Source organism: Wickerhamomyces ciferrii, contig 00184 (assembly GCF_000313485.1).
Source record: "Wickerhamomyces ciferrii WGS project CAIF00000000 data, strain NRRL Y-1031 F-60-10, contig 00184, whole genome shotgun sequence".
In the NCBI taxonomy this organism is placed as follows: domain Eukaryota; kingdom Fungi; phylum Ascomycota; class Saccharomycetes; order Phaffomycetales; family Wickerhamomycetaceae; genus Hansenula; species Hansenula ciferrii.
The window spans coordinates 38,602-61,334 of record NW_011887556.1 but is presented as its reverse complement, the minus strand read 5'-3'; the positions used below and the strand labels follow the sequence as shown (position 1 = coordinate 61,334).

At 31.2% G+C, this 22,733-nt stretch overlaps 11 protein-coding genes across 11 annotated transcripts; 7 read left to right on the top strand and 4 right to left on the bottom strand.

Annotated features, from left to right (window-relative positions):
- Positions 1 to 229: 229 nt before the first annotated feature.
- On the top strand, positions 230 to 718 carry BN7_4791 (uncharacterized protein; the record flags this gene model as incomplete). Its single annotated transcript, XM_011274656.1, has 1 exon — positions 230 to 718. One exon carries the CDS (start codon positions 230 to 232, stop codon positions 716 to 718), a length of 489 nt encoding a protein of 162 aa, XP_011272958.1.
- A 90-nt stretch (positions 719 to 808) lies between these two features.
- SHB17 (sedoheptulose-bisphosphatase) lies at positions 809 to 1,663 on the bottom strand (the record flags this gene model as incomplete). Its single annotated transcript, XM_011274655.1, has 2 exons — positions 809 to 1,580; positions 1,656 to 1,663. 2 exons carry the CDS (start codon positions 1,661 to 1,663, stop codon positions 809 to 811), a joined length of 780 nt encoding a protein of 259 aa, XP_011272957.1.
- A 506-nt stretch (positions 1,664 to 2,169) lies between these two features.
- On the top strand, positions 2,170 to 3,432 carry UIP5 (Uip5p; the record flags this gene model as incomplete). Its single annotated transcript, XM_011274654.1, has 1 exon — positions 2,170 to 3,432. The coding sequence occupies one exon, from the start codon at positions 2,170 to 2,172 to the stop codon at positions 3,430 to 3,432; it is 1,263 nt and encodes a 420-aa protein (XP_011272956.1).
- A 206-nt stretch (positions 3,433 to 3,638) lies between these two features.
- On the bottom strand, positions 3,639 to 4,553 carry PHO86 (Pho86p; the record flags this gene model as incomplete). Its single annotated transcript, XM_011274653.1, has 1 exon — positions 3,639 to 4,553. The coding sequence occupies one exon, from the start codon at positions 4,551 to 4,553 to the stop codon at positions 3,639 to 3,641; it is 915 nt and encodes a 304-aa protein (XP_011272955.1).
- A 3,335-nt stretch (positions 4,554 to 7,888) lies between these two features.
- On the top strand, positions 7,889 to 9,097 carry BN7_4787 (SUN domain-containing protein; the record flags this gene model as incomplete). The annotated part of the gene is made up of 1 exon (XM_011274652.1): positions 7,889 to 9,097. The coding sequence occupies one exon, from the start codon at positions 7,889 to 7,891 to the stop codon at positions 9,095 to 9,097; it is 1,209 nt and encodes a 402-aa protein (XP_011272954.1).
- Positions 9,098 to 11,626: 2,529 nt separating this feature from the next.
- On the top strand, positions 11,627 to 12,248 carry LSM1 (Lsm1p; the record flags this gene model as incomplete). Its single annotated transcript, XM_011274651.1, has 3 exons — positions 11,627 to 11,762; positions 11,827 to 11,899; positions 11,993 to 12,248. 3 exons carry the CDS (start codon positions 11,627 to 11,629, stop codon positions 12,246 to 12,248), a joined length of 465 nt encoding a protein of 154 aa, XP_011272953.1.
- Positions 12,249 to 12,374: 126 nt separating this feature from the next.
- Positions 12,375 to 13,698, bottom strand: BN7_4785 (uncharacterized protein; the record flags this gene model as incomplete). Its single annotated transcript, XM_011274650.1, has 2 exons — positions 12,375 to 12,793; positions 12,864 to 13,698. The coding sequence occupies 2 exons, from the start codon at positions 13,696 to 13,698 to the stop codon at positions 12,375 to 12,377; spliced, it is 1,254 nt and encodes a 417-aa protein (XP_011272952.1).
- Positions 13,699 to 14,054: 356 nt separating this feature from the next.
- GCD14 (tRNA 1-methyladenosine methyltransferase subunit GCD14) lies at positions 14,055 to 15,140 on the top strand (the record flags this gene model as incomplete). Its single annotated transcript, XM_011274649.1, has 1 exon — positions 14,055 to 15,140. One exon carries the CDS (start codon positions 14,055 to 14,057, stop codon positions 15,138 to 15,140), a length of 1,086 nt encoding a protein of 361 aa, XP_011272951.1.
- Positions 15,141 to 15,842: 702 nt separating this feature from the next.
- Positions 15,843 to 16,784, top strand: BN7_4783 (uncharacterized protein; the record flags this gene model as incomplete). The annotated part of the gene is made up of 1 exon (XM_011274648.1): positions 15,843 to 16,784. The coding sequence occupies one exon, from the start codon at positions 15,843 to 15,845 to the stop codon at positions 16,782 to 16,784; it is 942 nt and encodes a 313-aa protein (XP_011272950.1).
- A 625-nt stretch (positions 16,785 to 17,409) lies between these two features.
- On the top strand, positions 17,410 to 18,420 carry ARP2 (actin-related protein 2; the record flags this gene model as incomplete). Its single annotated transcript, XM_011274647.1, has 1 exon — positions 17,410 to 18,420. One exon carries the CDS (start codon positions 17,410 to 17,412, stop codon positions 18,418 to 18,420), a length of 1,011 nt encoding a protein of 336 aa, XP_011272949.1.
- Positions 18,421 to 18,662: 242 nt separating this feature from the next.
- On the bottom strand, positions 18,663 to 20,975 carry MPS1 (serine/threonine/tyrosine protein kinase MPS1; the record flags this gene model as incomplete). The annotated part of the gene is made up of 1 exon (XM_011274646.1): positions 18,663 to 20,975. One exon carries the CDS (start codon positions 20,973 to 20,975, stop codon positions 18,663 to 18,665), a length of 2,313 nt encoding a protein of 770 aa, XP_011272948.1.
- Positions 20,976 to 22,733: the final 1,758 nt, after the last annotated feature.

The window sequence follows — 22,733 nt, the reverse complement described above, 5'->3', positions numbered from 1 at the left end:
CGTAAAGAAAAATTTTAATAATTTAAAAAATTTTAAAAGTTGGATAATATTTATATCAAGTTTTTTCATATTGGCAATAACTCAATTAATTTTTTTAAATAAAGGTTTAAAAAACATTTCTACATCAATTTTATATCCATTAGTTTTTTGTATTTATAATATAACAAATATTATAAATGGATTAATTTTTTATGATCAATTGAAAATTTTAACAAATTTCCAATCATTTATGATTTTGTTAGGTACATTATTAGTGCTATTTGGAGTTTTTTCATTAAGTTGGAGATTAAATGAATTTTCAGATTCAAAAGATAATATTTATAATTCATTAAAAAGAAATTCAATTAATTCAAATACAGAAAGATCATTATTATTATCACCTGGAACAAATATGATTCAAACTCAATCAAATCAATTTAATACTTCATTTGGTTCAAATCTTGATGAAAATTTTGGAGATAATACAGAATATATATCATTTGGTTCACCAAAAGGTGAATCACCAATTGTTATAAATGATGAACCAGGTTATACAAGTGATGAATTAGATCATGTTTCTAAATCACCAATTTTATCACCTTTTAAATATGGTAGTATAATTGATAATAATCCAAGTGGTATAATTGGTTCTAAAAATCAAAAAAGAAGAAGTAAAAGAGTATTATCATATGAACAAAATGAATTATTAAATCAATTGAAAAAAATGCCAGATGTTTAGAGATATGAAAATACTATACATAAAATTTTAATAAAGTTTACGAATTTTTACGTTATAATTGAAACAAAAGAATATACGTAGATAAATATATTAATTTGTTGAAGAATCAGCAATTTGTTCTTCAGGTGGGATAGTGAAAGCACCAGCTAAACTTAATGCAGGTTCTTCAATATTATGATGAGCATAACTTAAAACACCAACACCACCAGCATCTAATAAGAAATTTGGATTTTCTTGTAAATATCTATAAGTTGATCTATGAATTGGTTCAATTGAATCATTTGAATAAGATTTAACATATTTTGGAGTTTCATTAGTTATTTGCTTTTCAATACCTAATTTAAACCAAAGTGCAGCAAAATAACGTAAAGTATGACCATGAGCGAAAACAAGAACATCACTTGGTTTATCTTCACTAATTGCCTTTTTATGAATACCTTGAATTCTATCAATAACTCTTGATAATCTAAGACCAACCTGTTCAGAAGTTTCACCATTTTCACAACCATCTCTCCAAATTAACCAAGGTCTTTCTTGATCAAGACCTTTAGCAGCTCTTTTAGCAATAATTTCTTTAGTTAATAAACCTTCATAATCACCATATTCCCATTCTCTTAAATCTTCATCAATAACAATTTGAATGTTTTGTCTAATTGATTCATCAACACTTTCTAAAATTAATTGAATAGTTTGTAAAGCTCTTTTTCTTGGTGAAGTTAAGATATAAGTGATTTGATCAGGTTTAATGAATCCAGTACCGAAAAGAGCCTTACCAGTTCTTTTCATCTGTTCAACACCAAATGGAGTCAAGTCTAAATCAGTGTATGAAGTATATTGACCAGATTTTGACCATTCAGTTTGTCTGGGTATTAATATTAGTACCGATGAGCAAGTATATTATACCATATAAATATGGAAAGTAAGCCATTTCAAATACTCACCCATGACGGACAAAGATAGCTCTAGGACAAGGTGCTTTACCCATTATGAATTGCTTTGATCAGTGTTAAGATTTCTAGCTTTTCAATTGAATTGCAGTGTAAAATTTGTTCAGGTGATGACTTTTTGCTATAAAAATATTCAAATTTATCGGATTTCTGAACAGCTGAGCTCCGAAAAACGTTTAAAAGATGGTGATTTTGGTGGGAAATTGAGTTTTTGCACCTGAAAAAGAGGAATTTGGTATTCATTTAATCAAATAATAGATATACCATGATCTTCAAGTATTCTTTCCTATTTCAAGGCTTTAAATCCATCAATTGTATGTCAAATCCTTAATAATTCAAGTAATTCCTGCTTATATAATTCACCGGTGATTAATCACAAAGCGAAAAATCACCTTTAAAAACGAAAAGAAAACAAAGGAATTTTGATGATCTTTTGGATTTTGACAGATCTTTTGAAGGACTTTTGGGAATCTGGTTAATATCAAGGGCTCTTTTGGTCAGAAGATGAGTGCTTCACGTTGGGTACAGCGCAATAGAACCGTATTGGGGGTTTTCGCTACGTTGTTTGTGATACTGGTGCTATATTTCCGTTCTGGTGGTGATGGAGATGGAGATGCTGCATTATCAAATGAAGAAGTAAATGATCTTTTATCTGGGGAAGATCAGGCTAATACTGGTATTGAAAGAGTGAAATTAGATCAGTTGGGATTACATACCCCATACTTGGAAGCTGATTTGAAATCTAAAAATTGGAATATTGAAGGTGATACTTTAATTAAGAATAAAAATTATGTTAGATTAACAAGTGAAAAAAAAGATCAAGTTGGTTCAATATTCACCAAGAATTCTTTCAATGATAAAGGTTTTGAAGTCGTGTTCAAATTTAGTATCAATGGTAAAGCTCGTATAAATGGATTAAAAGGTGATGGTTTTGCAATGTTTTTAACTGATAAACAATTATTACAAGGTCCTGTATTTGGTGCAAGTGATTATTTTAATGGACTTGGGATCTTTTTCGATACTTATAGAAATGCTAAAAGAGGTCCAATGTTCCCATATATCTCTGTTATGAACGGTAATGGTCAAACTAAATATGATAAAGATCATGATGGGAAAGAAAATGAATTAGGTGGTTGTTCAGCTCGTGGTATTTATAATCCAAAAAAGGGTGAAGTTGATGCAAGATTGATTTATACCAGTGATGATGGTTATTTATCATTAGATTATAATTATAATGGTGATTGGAAAAATTGTTTCACTTTAAATGATGTTAAAATCCCAGAAAATAGATTTTTAGGTTTTAGTGCTGCAACTGGTGATTTAGTAGAAAATCATGATATTTTTGAAGCTGATGTTTTCAGTTTAAAACAAGATGGTGAACAATTAACTTCATTTAATCAAGTTTCAAATCAAGATTCCCAAGATTCTCAAGATTCTCAAGATGATGAAGATGATGATCCAGATTATGAAATTGATTATAAAGGAAGAAAAAGAAAGAGAAAAAATCTTCGTAAAAAAAGAAGTTCTAAATCAAGAGCAAGATTAAGAAATAGAATAAGAAATAGTGAAAGAAGAAGATTAAAATTAAAAGAACAAAATGGTGGAAATGATTCAGGTTTCCAATTTTTCCATACATTATGGACTTTAATCAAATATACTTTTTATTCAATTATAACATTGATAATTTTATACGTTATTTTCACATTTGTTAGAGTTAAATTAAGAGAAAGAAGACGTAATCAAAGAAAAAGTGGTATCTTGATGTGATATTATCCTCATAGTATACCCTCATATAGTATCTAATTATATATAAGTCATAAAATATGTACATATAAAAATAAATTATGCATTGGTTTTAATTACAAATATATTCCAAGTAGTTGTTTTTCAATATTAATTATTATATTATGCATTAAAAGACAGATATTTTAACTAGCTGTCATCACTATATATACATGATCCAATGAATATTTTCATTTTTTAACACCAGTTGAACCTTCTGAAGATTTAATAGTTTCGATTTCATTATCTAATTTAGTAACATTTAAATTTAATCCCCAAACTTCATTATTTATACCAAAAATTTTCAAAATTTTAGAATCATTATAATAAGATTTTTCCAAGAATTTAAATTGTTTCAATTTTAATTTTTTCTTTAAATCATAATCTGTTGACATAACATCAATTAATACAATAATCTTGGAAGCTTTATTTTTATTTAATGTATTTGATCTAATAATTGCCCAATCTATTAAATCTTCTAAAATTCCAGATTTATAATAAACTTTACGAACACCACAACCTGTAATTTTAGTGACAAATTTTTCATCATTTGATAATTCTGGTTTGGTAACTAATGAAAGTACAGCAATTGGAGTTTCTCTATAAACAATAATTTGAGTATTTTCACCCTTTGATAATAATTCTTTAGTTTTTTTATCATTTTTATTAATATTTAATGAAGCAAATTCTTTTAAATCAACACCAAAAATTTCTTTATTTTCATCAACAATTTTTTCACTTGTTTCTTTTATAAAATCAGTTGATTTTGTTAATATAGTAAATAATAAAGATGAAAACATTGCAACAAATACTAAAATTGTAATTAATTCATCTTTATTTGCCTTAACCATTCTCCAACCACCAACAAAATACATCCATCCTAATTTATAATAACCAAATGATAAAATACCCGATAATACAACCAATATAGTATAAGGATGTCTTATTATTTGTTGATTTGCTTGAGATTGTTTTTGTCTTATGAAATCAACAGTTAAATTTAAAGCAGCATTTGAATAAGATGGTATTAATTTTGTACCATAAATAGTTGGAGGTGCAGTATGATCAATTGGTTGATCTAATTGAACTTCTTTTTGAATAGCCATTGTTGTTTAATGTATGATATATTTGTAGATCACACCAAGGAACAATAAATCAATCTTACTGAAAATTTTCCAATGAGATGAAATGTACTTTTATAATAAAAACGTTTATAACCTTTTACCAATTTTGACACTTTTCATCGTTTGACTGTTAAATTACAATTCGCGCACGTGTAAAACAACCAATTTTGGCGTAAAATTGAAAGAAAATGGGAGACTAATCGGGTAATTCATTGATATTCAAATAGCGATAATTGGCGTAAAATGTCGTTAATTTTGGCGTAAAGTTAACCAAAATAGTAATCACAACTGAAAATATTTAATGATTTAGTTATACTGTTATACTATAGTTCTTGATTCTTGAAGAGGATAGAGTGAGTTATTAGGGGGAATGTTAAAGTCACTGCTATAATCTATCATTATTAATATTTTGCTTACTCATTAAGTGTTAATCCTCGAAGGAATGGTTCAAAAACGTGTAAGTTTAAGCATCCTTTCAATGCCTCGATAAGCTATAGTACTGAATATCAAAATGGTTAAGAATGTTGAGGATCGTGAAGTGAAAATTATAACACGCTAATGAAGATTCTAAAGCTGATGTTGGAAGTACTATTATATACAATCCATATACATGAATCTCAAATATGTAGTTGTTTAAAGATATCTTCAAATGATATATCTCATGAGCTGGTGTTAACCATGATGTAAAATATCAATCTCCATTATAGCAAAACAACTTTACATCAATGTATCTAGTGCATTAATTCAACCGGATAACAATCCCCTATCTTCACAACTTTATAAAAGATGTAACTCGACATGAGTACTATAACTATTAGAAGGTCACGTCACGCTTACTTTGATCTATGTTTGACCCCATGTTTGATGTCAATTGGCTAAAGTCATATAGGTTCAAATGCGCGTATCATCAAGATATCTAAAACTAATTCATGAAGGGTTAAAGCGTGATATAATTATTTCAATTGCAAATTAATTTACATCCTTTAGATATTGATGATTCATGAACGCTAAAGCCTCAAGGGTTAGATTTAATAGGAGTGATTAACGATAAATGTACCTTACTTAAATAACTAACTACGCTAAAAATACTCGAGAATCTAATCGCGCTTCAATCTAAATTAATTACACGCTTTAAAATAACGCGTTCTATTAAGGACTAGATGATTCTCCCAACCGTTTAATTTAAACCAAAGTATGTAATGATGATTGACAATTACTTGAACTGATTCAATAAATTGGAGTGTACCTGCTACAGCGTGTATTCATGTCTGAGTCTAAATTTGTTATATGAGCTGATTTAAGAACTGGATAACATCACCGAGGTAAAGTATGATCTCGTACTTTTCGATGACTATACCTGTTTCAAACTCCAATAATAAGAAATTATTATTAACGGCTTTAACCCTGTATTATTTCACTTTCATTTAGAACCTAAATTTCTTATTCATAATTGGTTGTATGACTGCTTAATATCTATGATATGGAAAAACTTTTTTCATGGTTCGCGCAAGATTTTCCACCGGTTTTTTTTTTTTTTTTTTGAAAAAAGAAGTTTTTTTTGCAAAATTGCACAAGTTTTCTTCCGTATTGTTGCGCGCACCTCATTTCACTTCCGCTTATAGTCAAATTATGTACATAATTGCGAATAAATGTGCAAGAATTCATGCAAATAATGCAATTATTTTCTGTAAGTAATTAAAGAGTCTTCATAATTCTCCCATCAATTACCATCAAACTTGGCTCTAGAATCTAGATTTTGTGCACAAGTTAAAGAAAAACCTAGTAATGAATCTGTTCTTGGTTCATATATGATGACATATTTATCATCGATTAAACATTGATTCTGTATGGTGAAGCTTTTTCAAGGCTAGAATCAACGTCTTTGAAGTAATCTTGAGTAAGTTGTAACATGTAAGGGTTAACCCCTATTATCTGAGGCAATGTTGAAGCAATATCTTAACTATGGTTGAGAACAGTGTATGGTCGATTGTATGGTTAGTCTGGAGTCATACTTGATAACTTATTGTTTGATGTTTTCGATTGTATATGCCCCATGTTTCAAAATGGTTTGATTGGAGTACTGATAACTTTGATCACCTCAAAAGTACATGAGGTTCTAGCTACTGAAGTTCAATACTGGTCCTTTAACTTTAGATCATACGTCCCAAATTATGTTACAATGTTACAACTTACAACTCTTTGAAATCTAGATGTTCAGATTCCGATATAAATTCGTGGTGATATTATAGAGCGTAGAGCTCAAAGTCAAAAGATCTTGGTCGTGGACGTTATCATATATAGTTTATATACAGCCCCATATAGGATTAGGTTGAGATGAAGATTTAGTCCTTCTTTTCTTTTTCATCATAAGTAACTGGTGATTTTACTCAAGTTTGAATCATGGTAACTTCTTGCTGCTTTCATATTATAATATTACGATGTCGATATATCTGAATCGTAGTTCACTCACCGATAAGTTTAACTTTAACTTCTAGTACAAACCTTTTTTCACAAAAAGTAAAAACTTCTTAAAAGATACAGTTTCAGAAATCTGATTTTTGTTTACTTTTTTTTCGTTGCTGTTGTGAAAATCGCTACCACAAAATGATCTGAAAGTGGTACGCGACACTGTGTTTCTCGCGAAACTTTTGTTGAGAAATCGATGGATTTGTTTAAAAGTAAATAGAGCATGAAATGCGTCGCTAATGACTTGCTTGAGCGATGATGTAGACGGGATTCATTAACAAGCCATTGCTTTATTATGCTATAAATATCACAGTAACCCCCTTAATCAACTTCTTTCCCTGAAACGCTATTCCAATCGTAACAAAAAAGGTTCAGTACCTAAGTTTCCCCTTTGAAATCTTAATTTTCGCCTTTTTCGCCCACTGCCTTTTTTAAGTTTTCGTAGCATCACCGGCCCCAAATCTAGACGTTCTGTCGCTATGCAACGATCTGTACGTCCGTGTTCCTTTCAATGCACGAATATCCGTAAAGGGGAACTTTCTGAAAAAAGCACCAAATTCGTTACATTTCCCAAAAAACAAATATATAAAAAAATCAACATCGCTACTTTTTTCATCCTCTTTTTCGATTTCAATCTTTTGTTTCCTCATTGAAGATTTTAATCAAGCTAAAACACACAGAGATTACACATTCTTTTGCTCTCTAGATCCATTCAATCAAATCACATTCCTTTATCAATTATCTAGAGAAGTTCCAACTCGTTGTCTTTCCTTAGAAATTTTATCCAGTGTTTTTATTTTATTCAAATCGTCAAATCGTTCAGCGCTTAATTATCAAGTCTATTATCAACAATGAAATACTCAATCATTCCTTTATTGGCCTTAGCCTCATCAGTTTTAGCTGCTCCTCAACCTCATGCGCATGAACATCATGTCCATAAACGTGACCCAGCTGTTGTTTACGTTACTCAAACTCAAGTTGCCTATGTTGATGGTAATGGTAACCCAATCACTTCAACTAGTGCTGAAACTCAAACTCAACAAGAACAAACCGAATCTGCTGCTCCAGTTGACAAGAAAGTTACCACTTTATCTTCATCATCAAGTCAAGCTCAAGCTTCATCAGCTACTACTGCTTCTTCATCCCAAGGTGGTGATGATTCTTCTTCATCTGCTTCTCAAACCTCATCTCAATCATCTGCTACTTCTTCATCAGGTAACGGTGGTTCAGGTGGTATTTCAGGTGATTTAAGTGCTTTCTCAGATCCAACTGAAGAATTTGAAGATGGTAAATACAGTTGTGATTCTTTACCAACTGGTCAAGGTGTTATTGCTTTAGATTGGTTAAACTTTGGTGGTTGGGCTTCAATCATGAACATGGATGGTGAAACCTCAAAATCTTGTCAAGATGGTTACTACTGTTCTTATGCTTGTCAAGCTGGTATGTCTAAAACTCAATGGCCATCAAACCAACCATCTGATGGTAAATCTATTGGTGGTTTATTATGTAAAAATGGTAAATTATACAAATCAAACTCTGACAAAAAATCATTATGTGAATGGGGTCAAAAATCTGCTAACGCTGTTAACAAAGGTAAAAAATCAATTGCCTTATGTCGTACTGATTATCCAGGTTCTGAAAACATGGTTGTTCCAACTGTTATTGGTGCTGGTGAATCAAAACCAATGTCTGTTGTTAATGAAGAAGGTTACTACCAATGGAAAGGTGGTTCTACTTCTGCTCAATACTATGTTAACAATGCCGGTATTTCAGTTGAAGATGGTTGTGTTTGGGGTGATGCTTCAGGTACCATTGGTAACTGGGCTCCAGTTGTCTTAGGTTCAGGTTACTCTGATGGTAAAACTTGGTTATCAATTATTCCAAATCCAAACAACAAAAATGCTCCAAACTATTCAATTAAAATCCAAGCTGAAGATGGTGCTACTTTGAACGGTGATTGTTCATACATCAATGGTAAATACTCTGGTGGTTCAGGTTCAGAATCTGATGGTTGTACAGTTTCTGTTACTGGTGGTGCTGCCAACTTTGTCTTCTATTAGACTAGAGGATAACTAAATTATCTTGATGATACAATACAGTTAAGATGTTTATTCATCAAATTTTAGAAAAAAAATTAAAATATACTATGCTATATTAATGTGTCTACACTTCGTCGTTCGTTAACTTTTGTTTGCAAATTCTCAGTCAAGATTTCCAATGTGATACCCGTCTAATAATTTATTTATCTTATTGATTATTAGAAACTTTTACAACCATTTGGATAATTCTTATTGACTTCACTTTTTAGATTCTGGTTTGTTATTAGGTCTATTACTTGTTTTTACTATTTTGGGTTAAATTATTACTTATTTTTTTATATCTATAAACATTGCTTGTATATTGGCCGGTTTTGTTATTTGTATTATTTTTATATATAAAAGTCTTTTAGAAAATTCACTAATGTAGTTTATTATCGATCACTGGGTTTGGCATTCTCAGCACTAAACAAGTCACGGCGTATAACGTCAACTATGATTACAACATTACAACCACTATTTGTATATTTTTATCACTTTCAATTGATGATCACAGACCAAAAACCAAGTCCTTAATCAATCGATTGGCTGAAAGGATGTACACAATATATGTATATAGTTATGATTTATGATCATCATCTCTTGTATGCATAAACTAGGGAGAGTTTACTTATAACATGATGAATGGCTATTAATGGTCATAACGTGATTGGGTTTGTGGAGTAATATTTAAACTTTGAATGAAACACATATATGAATCATGTTGAAACAAACCTTGATCAACAGTATATACTAGATTTCAAGCTCAAAAAGGACTTATAGGGGTTGCCTTAAGTGCAGATGCAATTAATCTCAAAGCACTATTACCCTAAAGGCTATCTAACCTCAAATATTTAATTCATATTGGACTTTTGAAGGATTCTAATTGAAGTTCTAGATTCTCTTGTTCACCTTTGAAATGATTGCAGATAAATTGGATCATTTAACGGTTCATGCTAAACGTCAAGATTTAAACGCTGCGGTACATCTTGGGATTAACCTTACCCAAATCATCAATACATACTATCATCTAGCTATCAGCTAGCCCATCGTTAATCGATGGATGTGAGTCTACAGGGTCATATATTTGTATCCTCATGATGTTGAAACTTCTGATGGCAGAATCGCTACTAGTCAAGGTCTCAATCTATAAAACACCACACTATTACAAAAGGAAATTCACATATTGAACCTTAACAATTTGATGAGGAATGGCATACAGTTGTAATTAAACCCCTAACTTCTATTGGCGGTCTTGACCGTCTTGAAAGTTTCTCATTCGCTGTATAACAGTATGAACTAGTTCGTCCTTGATGAGAAACCAAGATCTATCTAGATTCGTAAAATTATGAAAAGCTTCTACTATTTCGTTATGGTTGCATCAACGTTGCAGCATCAAATGTAAGAAGTTACCATTACCAAGCCGTCAACACATTATCCATGTTACATGTACGCTATTCGCTTGACCTATCAATGCAAGTTATTAGAACAATTTTGGTAAGGTTTAAGGAATTTCTTTAGATTAATATTGATTGATAGTTGGGCTTTAAAGACTGGGGAATTATTCACTTATTTGCATCACTAGCTAGCAAATTTACAAGAAAGTTTTAGCTGCAGCTATCAGTTAATATAATCAAATATAACAAGAGTACTTGGAACTTGGTCTGTGTATTCTGCGACTTCAACTTCCATAATATCGGAAAGCATACTCGACTAGATCGAATAGTCTTGATTAAGTCTTTAGCTTATATCAGGCTTCAGCTAAATCTTCCAATACAACCTTCAGTCCAAAGCTTTGTCAACTCGAAGAATTGAGACACATTAATCGTTTGTTATTTGATTAAAATTGAATTGCAAATCGATGAACATATAAATTTCAAAAAGATCCGCCAAATGGAGTAATCAGACTTTTGATCGGCGAAAAATGATTGTATCAAAAAGGAAATCTTTAAGATTTTTTCGCAAAAACACCTCGATTTTTACTTATTCGGGAAATTTTTCGGCACGTGACACTCCATTTTTTCATGATGCTCTGAGACTTCAGACGACGCCAAAACTTTAAGATGATGCGGTGGCTCAATGGTAGAGCTTTCGACTCCAGTTAAGGATTTGTGCAATCGAAGGGTTGCAGGTTCAATTCCTGTCCGTGTCATTCTTTATTTTATTTTTCGCTGTTGCGCTCACCAAATTCCGGGTAAACGACAGTCTAGACCCCAAATTTCAAGATGATGCGGTGGCTCAATGGTAGAGCTTTCGACTCCAGTTTGGAATTTAGTGCAATCGAAGGGTTGCAGGTTCAATTCCTGTCCGTGTCATTCTTCATTATTTTTTTGGTGTTGCCCGGGACAGCTTGCGGGTAACCCAAATGGTCGCGATCAAACAATGTTGATGTTGAAAAGAGTAATATTATGGTATTAAAAGTAATAATAAAACAGTCAAGTGAATTGTACAATAAAATAGGTTCTCTGTGTTTTTTGTTTTGTTTTGTTTTGGTTAACTAAGATTAGATTCAATATGAGTGGAAGTCCAACACCTGAAGCTAGTGAAAAAAGCAAAAGTGCTACTGATCAATTATCAGAAAATGTTGCTGAATTATATTTGGAGTCTTTCTCATTTACAACAGCTGCCGCAATTATAGGTTATGTTGATAGTATGTGATAATCCCATTAGGGTTTAACAATTTGAATTTGAAGACTAATAGTCATTTTTTATAGGAAAAGTTTGCGTTACATTGACTGATGGTCGTCATTTATTCGGTGTTTTGAGAACATTTGATCAATATGGTAAGTATTTAACATGGATTGGGAACTATAAAAACTATGTTACTAACTAGTGTGCTTTTCAAATAGGTAGTATTGTATTACAAAACACTGTGGAAAGAATATATTTATCAGATAATAGATATGGTGAAGAATATGTTGGTGTATTATTAATTCGTGGTGAAAATATTGTTATAATAGGTGATGTTGATATTGATAAAGAAGATGAACCATTATCAAGATTAACAAGAATACCATTTCCAGATGCTAAACAATTACAAAAACAATCACAAGATCAAGCACTTGTAGATGGTAAGAAGAAGACAAAAAAATTGCATAAACAAGGGTTAGTTAATGATCATGTATCTGTATTTTAATTCTAGAGAAAAGGTTTTAATGATAATGTCCATTTTTTTGAAAGTAAGCTACAACTTTTGTAGAATTTTAGAATTCGATTTCATAAGTAATAAATAATCATAAACAACATAAGCAATAACATTTCACTAAATTTTACTCAATCTTTTAGTTTTAGCATATATTTTAGAGTATAACTCATTAATATCTTTAGACTTTTTAGCTTCAGCTTTACCTAATTGATTCAAATGAGCTTCATCTGGACCATCAGCAATTCTTAACATTCTTGCACTCATAAATAATTTAGTTAATGGGGTATCTTGACTAACACCTTCAGCTCCATAAACTTGAATAGCCCAATCGATAATTTTACCCACAGTTCTTGGAGCATCTATTTTGGCTATTGATATTTCCTTCTTTGCTTTTTTACTACCAACTAAATCAATTTTCAAAGCAGCTTCCAAGACCAATAATTTGATTCTTTCTAATTCAATTCTTCTTTCAGCAACATCATTAATGAATAATTCCTTTGTAATGAACAATTTCCCAAATATTTCACGATTTGAAGCTCTTTTCAATGCTTGATAAATTGCTTCTTTCACCCATCCCAATTAATCTCATACAATGATGAATTCTACCAGGACCTAATCTACTTTGAATCAAAGTGAAACCTTCGCCTTCTTTATCTAATAAATCAAATGGAACTTTCAAATTATTAAATTGAACTTCACAATGACCATGAGGAGCATCATCAAATCCAAAAACATGTAATGGACGAATAATCTTGGCATTCCCTGTCTTCAGAGCCTTTTTAGCATCAATAACAATAACTGAATGACGTTTATATGGATTTTCAGATTCTGGGGTTGTTTTAGCCATAACTAACCAAACTGAAGTTCTTGGATCACCAGCACCTGAAGCAAACCATTTGGTACCGTTCAAAACAATTTCACGTCCTTGACTAGTTTTTTCAGCTTTCAATGAAATATTCAAAGCATTTGAGGAACTAATTCCCTTCTCAGTCATTAAAAATGCTGATCTAATTTCACCATTTAATAATGGGACTAACCATTTTGCACGTTGTTCTTCATTGGCATATTTAGCAAATAATTCCATATTACCAGTATCTGGAGCATTTGTATTTGTAGCTTCCGGTGCAACATGAGAACGACCAAGGAATTGAGCCATTAAACCATATTCTAAATTTGTAAAACCAGGACCATCTTTATAACCAGCTAAAAACATATTCCAAAGTCCTAATTTTCTAGCTTTTGCCTTCAAATCTTCAATGATTGGTGGGACTTCTGTCCATCTTTTCGTAGGATCATTTGATAATTGTTTGAAATACACTTCATCTGCTGGAATACATTCTTCTTCAACAAACTTCTTAACTTTTGCTAATGTTTCATAACCTTTTGGTGAAATCTTATCTCTAACAAGCTCTGGAATATAGGAATCAAGACTAAGTGACATTGTAAACTATTGTCTCCTTTAAAGAACGCACGGTAATAACCACAATGGTATAAAGGTATAACACAACAATGGGAATTCACAGCTTATTTATAACCAAAATATCCCAGTGTTTTCCCTATTGAGTTTATACCTTTTTCCAACAAATTTTTATGTGGAGAAAGACTACTAAGAATCCGAGGCTACTTAAGAAAAATTGAAAAATCATGTCATTTTTCAAAGTGTCATTATTAACTATGGCAAAAAAATTTATATCGCGATGAGTTTTAACTGATATTTCACTGATTTGTGTACTTTGATTCAAAGGTATTATTGAACCATTTGGTGTTTTTTACTAGAGGATTTAGCTTTTGATCAAGATGCCATTCATCGGATACAAGACTTTGATAGAAGAAGGGGACATCGTGCTCGCTTTCATCGGTAGAGACGCTATCAAACCGATCAGAATCAACAGTGAAGAAACACTAAACACTAGATATGGTGTTTTCCCTCATAAATCCATGATTGGTAAACGTTATGGTTCTCAAATAACTAGTATGAAGGGGTATGGTTTCATTCATTTACTTCAGCCAACTCCTGAATTATGGACTTTATCACTTCCGCATAGAACTCAAATTGTTTATACACCAGATTCAAGTTATATAACTCAAAGATTAGGTATAACTAATGGTTCAAGAGTTATTGAAGCTGGTACTGGTTCTGCTTCATTTTCACATTCTTTAGCTCGTACAGTACATCCACATGGTCAATTATTTACATATGAATTCCATGAATCAAGATTTTTAGAAGCTAAAAAGGAATTTGAAGAACATGATATTGATGTTGTGATAAATCATAGAGATGTTTGTAAAAATGGATTTGAAATAACAAATTATGATGGAGGTTATTTAAATGCTGATTCTATATTTTTGGATTTACCTGCACCATGGGAAGCTATACCGCATTTACCAAAAGTTATAAATAAAAATGAAAAAGTTGGTATTTGTTGTTTTAGTCCATGTATTGAACAAGTTGATAAAACAGTTAAAGCTTTAATAGAACATGGTTGGACCTCTATCGAAATGGTGGAAATCCAAGGAAGAAGATGGGAAGCTCGTCAATCTATGAAAAGAGATGTTGACGATGCAATTTTAAGATTAAAAGATGTTAAAAGACGTAAATTAGAAGGTATTGAAAGAAAAAGAAAATTTTATGCAGATAATGGTGATAATAATTCTAAAGAAACTGAAAATGATTCAAATGATGTTCGTGAAAAGAGAAAATTAGATGAAAAAGAACAAACAAAAGTTGAAAAAACTGAATTTAATCCATTTGGTAGAGGTATGAGAGTCTTGGAAGGTGATCCAAAATATAATTGGTTGAAAGTTTCTAAAAATGAAGCTGAATTGAAATCACATACTTCATATTTAACATTTGCATTCAAAGAAGCAGTTGCTAATTTATGATACACATGATGGATCATTAATAATATATACCTGTATAATAATGATATAATATAAATATCGCATTTAGGAGTTAGAAAATTCAACTACATGTAGTTTAAATGGGTCACATTTTCAAACAAAAAGATATATTTAAAGATATCAAGTACAAAGAGTCTAGACATCAGTCATGAAGACAATCTAGAAATCTCAAAATATTGAAAAATCTTATATTGGAGCTTTCAATATGTCTCTAATTTGTACAAGCACATAAGCTCTGTGCAACAATTCCTCCCTATAATTTCAGCAATTGAAACATATGAAGCGATATTTATTGTCAAATACTTTGTTTGTTGCAATAAAGGTGGCAAATCTAAATGAACAAGCCTAAGCTGTTTGCCTGCTCACTTTATCAATGAACTAATACGCAAGTTTAATCAAGAATTACTTGCCACTTGCCACTTTTCATTATATACTTGACAATCCAATTTCCAAAAATATCCCAATGAATTTCTTCTAAGATCACTAAACTTTTCAAGGAATCATATCAACTTCAACTTTGAAACCTTTTTGTTTCTCAATATAATGTTTTTTTTTTTTTCAACGTAAAACAATTCTTTATATATTCGCGACGATAATGAACAATATAAAAGTTTCCAATCAGATCTCAACCTTTGTAATCTCCATGAACCACTATCAACTTTGAACAATTAGACCAAATAACAAATGCTCAGGCTGGGAATACAAAGGCTCTCTTTGAGCCAGCAAACTCCACGCTCTTTGAATACTTCTGTACGGAAGTTGTTAGCATCTAATTACTCAACAATTATTTCAAAACCCCACGGTTATCAAATAGCACCAATTCAACCCCATTCAATAATACCATCAAGATTACCACCAATTAACAAACGTTCATTCTCTACTTCACCTTTGACAAATTTCACAAGACCCCCAAGATTCCAATCACGTCCACCTACTACATTTTCATTGATATGGCATTTAATACCTGATGGATTGAAAATGATACTAGCCATAATGGGGACCGCTTCTTTTATATTGTTTATTGCAGCTCCATTAATTGTCATTGTATTACCACCATTAGCTGTTGGTGGTTATTTCGCAATGAAGTATTGGCTGAAGAAAAGAAGAGGTGATATGGACTCCAAATGGAGGAATTTATTGAACACTCATCTAACTTATGAAGGTGCAGATTTTGATCAAATTCAATTGAAAAATTTTACATTAGAAAGATTAATCGATGCTTTTGAAACTAATGAAAATGGTATAACTGAATTTTTTAATGATAGTAAAGAGCAACATCATTCATTCCATTCAAGATTTGAATTGACTGGTATTGAAACTATAGATCAAGATTTTAGAATCAGTAAAATGGGGATTCAAGAAACTATTAGTGTTCTTTCATTTGGTCTTAAGGATAAAGATAGTAGAATGGGGAGAATTGCCACTGTGATACTAACGTTACGTCCTAAACAAATTAGAAATCTTTTAGACCAAGGACCACTTCAACAAGATGCCATAATTGAAATCAAACCATTGTTCAATGCCTTCGGGAAATCATTTATACTCAACACAAACAGCGAATTTGACTCCAAACATTCCCCTGAAATCATAGATGTACGTCCACATAACACAAGAAGATACAAATAGATCAAATCATTTAATAAAATATATATAAACTCTTGTAAATAAATGAATAATTTTTGCTTATACGCTTTACGTAATCAGGATATATTGATTATGTAATTCCCAAAATGTTTCCGCGAATTTTAGGGGAAAAGTTCCAAGTTGTTCAAGTTGATTTCAATAAAGGAAACTTATCGCTAAAGATTTGGAATTTGGTGAATTGTACAGATTAATTTAGTTCAATTGTTTTGGTTGAAACTCTTGTGCAATATATAAGATCATATTATAGAGATATTTAAAGAAGATGAGTGAACAACCGATTGGTATGTCTAAAGTTCTGCCCCGGTAGCTAAGCAATCAATATTGATTGAATTAAAGACCCGTTTTATCAACATCATCTCAATTCAAGTACTAACAACTCAATTAACTTTGTGGGAATTGATATGAGGTGGAATGACATTACAAGGATGATTTTTCACTCTTATTTCCTCGAAGTTAATGCTTTAATATAGTTCTTGATCAAGGTACAGGTTTTGTTAAAATCGGTCATGGAGGTAATAATTTCCCAGATCACACATTTCCTTCAATAGTTGGTAGACCAATATTGAGAGCAGAAGAAAGAACTGGTGATATTGAAATCAAAGATATAATGTGTGGTGACGAAGCAAGTGCTGTTCGTTCTGCTTTGCAAGTTTCTTATCCGATGGAAAATGGTATTATTAGAAATTGGGAAGATATGGAACATTTATGGGATTATGCATTTTATGAAAGATTACAAGAAGATACAACTGGTAAAAAAATCTTACTTACAGAACCTCCAATGAATCCTTTGAAAAATAGAGAAAAAATGTGTGAAGTAATGTTTGAAAAATATAATTTTGGTGGTGTTTACGTTGCAATTCAAGCTGTTTTAGCTCTATATGCTCAAGGTTTATCCTCAGGTGTTGTTGTGGATTCAGGTGATGGTGTTACACATATTGTTCCAGTTTATGAATCTGTGGTATTGAATCATTTAACTCGTAGATTAGATGTTGCAGGTAGAGATGTTACAAGACATTTAATTGATTTATTATCAAGAAGAGGTTATGCATTCAATAGAACTGCTGATTTCGAAACTGTTCGTCAAATTAAAGAAAAATTAAGTTATGTTTCTTATGATTTAGAATTAGATGCTAAATTATCTCGTGATACAACTACATTAGTGGAGAGTTATGAATTACCTGATGGTCGTGTGATTAGAGTTGGTTCTGAAAGATTTGAAGCACCAGAATGTTTATTCCAACCAAGTTTAGTTGATGTTGAACAACCAGGTGTTGGTGAATTATTATTTAACACTATTCAACAAGCAGATTTAGATATTAGATCAACTTTATTTAAAGCTATTGTTTTATCTGGTGGTTCAAGTATGTATCCAGGTTTACCATCAAGATTAGAAAAAGAATTAAAACAATTATGGTTAACAAGAGTTTTACATAATGATCCTTCAAGATTAGATAAATTTAAAGTTCGTATTGAAGATCCTCCAAGAAGAAGGCACATGGTTTTCATTGGTGGTGCTGTTTTAGCAAATATCATGGCTGATAAGGATCACATGTGGATTAATAAACAAGAATGGGAAGAACAAGGACCTGCAATCTTACAAAAATTAGGCCCAAGATAATTTTAAATTAAATTAACAATTAAATAAGTTCAAAAAAAAATGAATTGATTTTGTTAAAATGTACACTTATAATGATATGGAAAGTTTTTTTAAAAAAAGTCTGTAGCTACAAGATGGTTGACCCATTATTATAAAAAATTGTCTAATCGTTAATTCATTACTTATTATATATATGTCTAAATATAAATCATTAAAAATATTAATTATTTTGTAATTAATCAGTTTTCTTGTCTTTTTCCTGTCTATAAACTTAATTGTGAAACCCTCCTCCAAACATCATCAGCTAAAGTTCTCAGTTCATCATCGCCAATTGACGATTTTCCAACACCATAAGTAATTGCATTTTTAACCAAATCATTTATAAATTGTTCAGATACAACTCTTGGTTTCAAAAAAGGACCATCAAGAACATCTTGTGCAGTCCAACGTTCATTTGGATCACGAAGTAAACATGCTTTGATAGTTTCAATTGCAGTACCTGGAACTTTAACACCACCCAATCCCTTTTCAGGGTATGAAATCTTAACATCTGGATTCATGATTGCCAATAACCTTTGAGTTCCTTGATATCCTCCATATGGTGCACGACCATAAATCATTTGATAAATAATACAACCACATGACCATATATCTGAGGGTTTACCAACCTTCCATGTACTTTTATGATGTGACGTTGTTTCTGCTAATTGCTGATTATTATCAATTAAAGCTTCAGGTGCCATATAATTTGGTGTACCAATTTGATTTTCACGATAAATATTCATTGTATGATCAGGAACGGCATTTGCAATACCAAAATCAATGATTTTCAACATACCTTTAACAAAAAGGAAATTTGCAGGTTTCAAATCTGAATGAACAATACCAGCATCATGAACTGCTTTAACACATTTTAATACTTCATTTGCATGGAACCTAACAAATTCAATATCTAATGGCAGTTCTAATCTTTTAGTTAAAACATATGAAAGATCTAAATCACCGCATTCCATAACTAGAACTAAAGAACCTTGGCCCAAAGAGTGGTCGATTAACCTAACAACCCTTTCTTTATCCCTCAACTTTGTTAAAAGATCAATTTCACCTTTAAAACCTTTGATACTGGAATCATCAAATTCATCAAAAGAAATTTTTTTAACTGCATAAACTTTATTATTTGTTGATTTGACTTTAAAAACTTTTGAAGATCCACCTTTACCTAAAAGATCCAATTTCTCATATTGCTTACCATTAATGGACATTATTCTGGAGCTCGATCTTTGATATGATAGGTCTGGGGCTTTTAATGGTTCAACTTGCTGTACATGGTGTTCTTGGTATACTGGTTTCACTGTTTTTTCTATGTTAGCCTTCAGTGTATTCTGTGATGATATTCTTTCTTCTTGTTTTATATTTTGATTTAAATCTGACAGGGGTAACAAAGGTTTCCTGGCGACCTTTGAAGGTCTTTCTATGGAATTCAGTATATTCTTTGGCCTAATATCAATGTTTTCTTTATCTTCAAAAACTTGCACTCTTCCTTGACCAGCCTTGAAATCATTTTTAGTATCTTTGCTGCGATAATCAATGTTCTTGTGATTTTTGAAAGATGATGATGATCTCAGATCTGTATCAGCTTTGAAAAGTTTTTGTCTTGGTTCAGGTCTATAAGGAGATTTTTGATTAATATCATCTTCGATTTTGGTATATAAAGCTTCTCTTAATCTGGCGGGACTGTTCTGGGCTAATGTTTGTTTGGTTTGGTTTCTTTGTTGTTCAAAATATAGTTTTACAAGTTTTGGTAATTCATTTGATGGTAAATTGTACTTCTTAGAATATTGATATGGATTCAACCCTTCGAAATCGAATGGTGTTTTCTGTGGTGTGGATTGAAAGCTGTTTGTAGTGTATGGAGAAATCTTTCTAGCTCTTGGTGTAACAACCGGATCAATGATTTGTTTCTTTGGAAAATCCTCCTTATTTAATTGGTCATCTCTTTGATCATTTTGGTTTTCTTTGTTCTCTTCATCAGGTTCTTCAATTTTGACAATTCTTTTTGGAGGTCCAAGAGATCCTAAAGTTCTATTACGCCTTATTGAGCTTCTTAATCTTATATTACTGTGATCTGATCCAAAGCTGTTGTTATTTGAAGATCCTATATGATGTAAAGGAGTTTTTTGATGTTTCTCATTTGGTGATGAAGATGCCATGGATTGTAGATCATTATTCACATTCTTGGTGAAGATGGTTTCATGTTCTGATTGATTTGTATGTGATGTATGGTTATTAATGTTATTATTGTTGGTGAAATTGCTGCCCTGTGAGCCATTTATTATACTTGATTGTCTATTGAAATTGACCCTTTTGGGTACATGATGTTGAAACTTGAATTCACTTTGTTCAGATTCTTTATCTTTTTGAAGCAAAGCAAGAGCATAATCACTTAAAGCTGGGGGTTGATCTTCATCTTCTGAGTCTGTACTATCCAAATATGATGATTTTTTGGTATTTGAAGTTTCATTAAACGATTGACCCATGGTATCAATATTCCCATGATTTATATTAGAAGCTAGCATTGATTTATCAAACGTGTTCCTGTATTTGCTAATTCAATAATTTGTTGATTGTATGTATATGAATAATGAATTAGATCTATTTGAAGTTTGATAAGAATGTTGAGGTTGTGTTATAATATCATTAGCTAGCAGTATGATTTTTATTTGAAGTTGATAATGGCTTTAAAAAAATGGCAAAAATGTATGAATGAAATGAAATGGACAAAATGCGTGTTTTCTTCCCTCGATATCTAGTGATAATGCTTTCGTTAATGGAGCACTGAAGCTTTCTTCTATGATTATTCTTGCCCTATTGGTTTTGTCTTTGGTCTTTAAACTTTTTCGTGAAATTGCACTACCCACTATAAAACTTACAAAAGTTTATAGATTTGTATTTTTGTCTTTTGATTTTGTGTTTACTCGCGACTGCCTATTTCGGAAATTTGAAAACACAAAAACTAAGAAACCATGGCAACGATAAATACGTTTCGAGATAAAAGTGGTTAAATGACGCTCAAAATGAACTAAAAGTTAAGCAAATGGTTAACAAAGATATCTAGAATAATTAAGTCTGAAATTTTGGCCAAAAAAATAACAAATAAAGGCACAAAATCGAAAAAAGCAAAAAAAAAATGAACTTTGCTCCACGGCAGGTTCGAACTGTCGACCTTCAGATTATGAGACTGACGCTCTACCGACTGAGCTAGTGGAGCCAAAGTATAGACAAAAATGATTTTTGAAATTCCCAGTTCTGGTTGCTTGCTTACATAATAGCTTACCTAATTTCATCTTAAAATATCTTTAATTCAATATTGACATATTTTATTACCCTAAATATCACTCTCAAACAATTTTAAGCTTCATAATATTATATTTATAGTTATTATAAGCCATTTTGAAGGAAAAAAATATTTAACTTTTTTTAAATTTTGTAATTTGAAGGAAAAATAAAATTTATGTGGTTGATAATTATTTTTAATCTGAAAATTCAAAATTTAATTTTCCTTAAAATAGCATTAATGATAGATATATATCTTACTGGGGATCACATATGGTGGTGGAAATTGTTATTGAGATCTTCTTATTCTTAAAATCTATGTTAATTCAACTTTTTTAGAATGGTTCATATTAATAATTAATTATATAATCAGCTAACTAAAAGTTCAAAAGTTCCGATAAAATCCGGTGAATATGTAAATGGAAATCAATGACTACTGAGTTTTCCTGATTGATAATTCTCTTTCAACTCAAGAATGTATATTAATAACTACATGAGCTAAGGGGAATTATATAGTATCGTTGTTAACAGACGTTAACATCTTAAATTATATTTCCACTTAATGTTTTTATTACGTCCTTTTAACTTTTAAGGTTTCCTTTTAATATTTTTATTTCTGGGCAGAGGGCTGCCTAATTTTTTGAAATTTTAGACAGAGCGTTAAAGGGATCCCAGTGTAAAGTACGTAGACAGAAACAAAATAATAAAGATTAACAGTATTCAACAGTAGATCATAAAACTTTGAGAGATCCTGAGCAAAGATTTTCTTAATTTAGTTAATTTCGTTGATCCAACTTCCTACCAATTCAACATTAATTGTCAAAACTGTGGTTCTAGTTTACAAATTTCTTGCGGTTACTATTTTGTTATTTAAGATTTATATCAAATTAATTATTTAAGAGATTTAATATTACTTTAAACTTAGGGATCAAAGCTTAGAGGTTGACGGCTGCACCGCTGCACCTAAATCATTTGCTATTTTACCTAATACCGAACGTCTA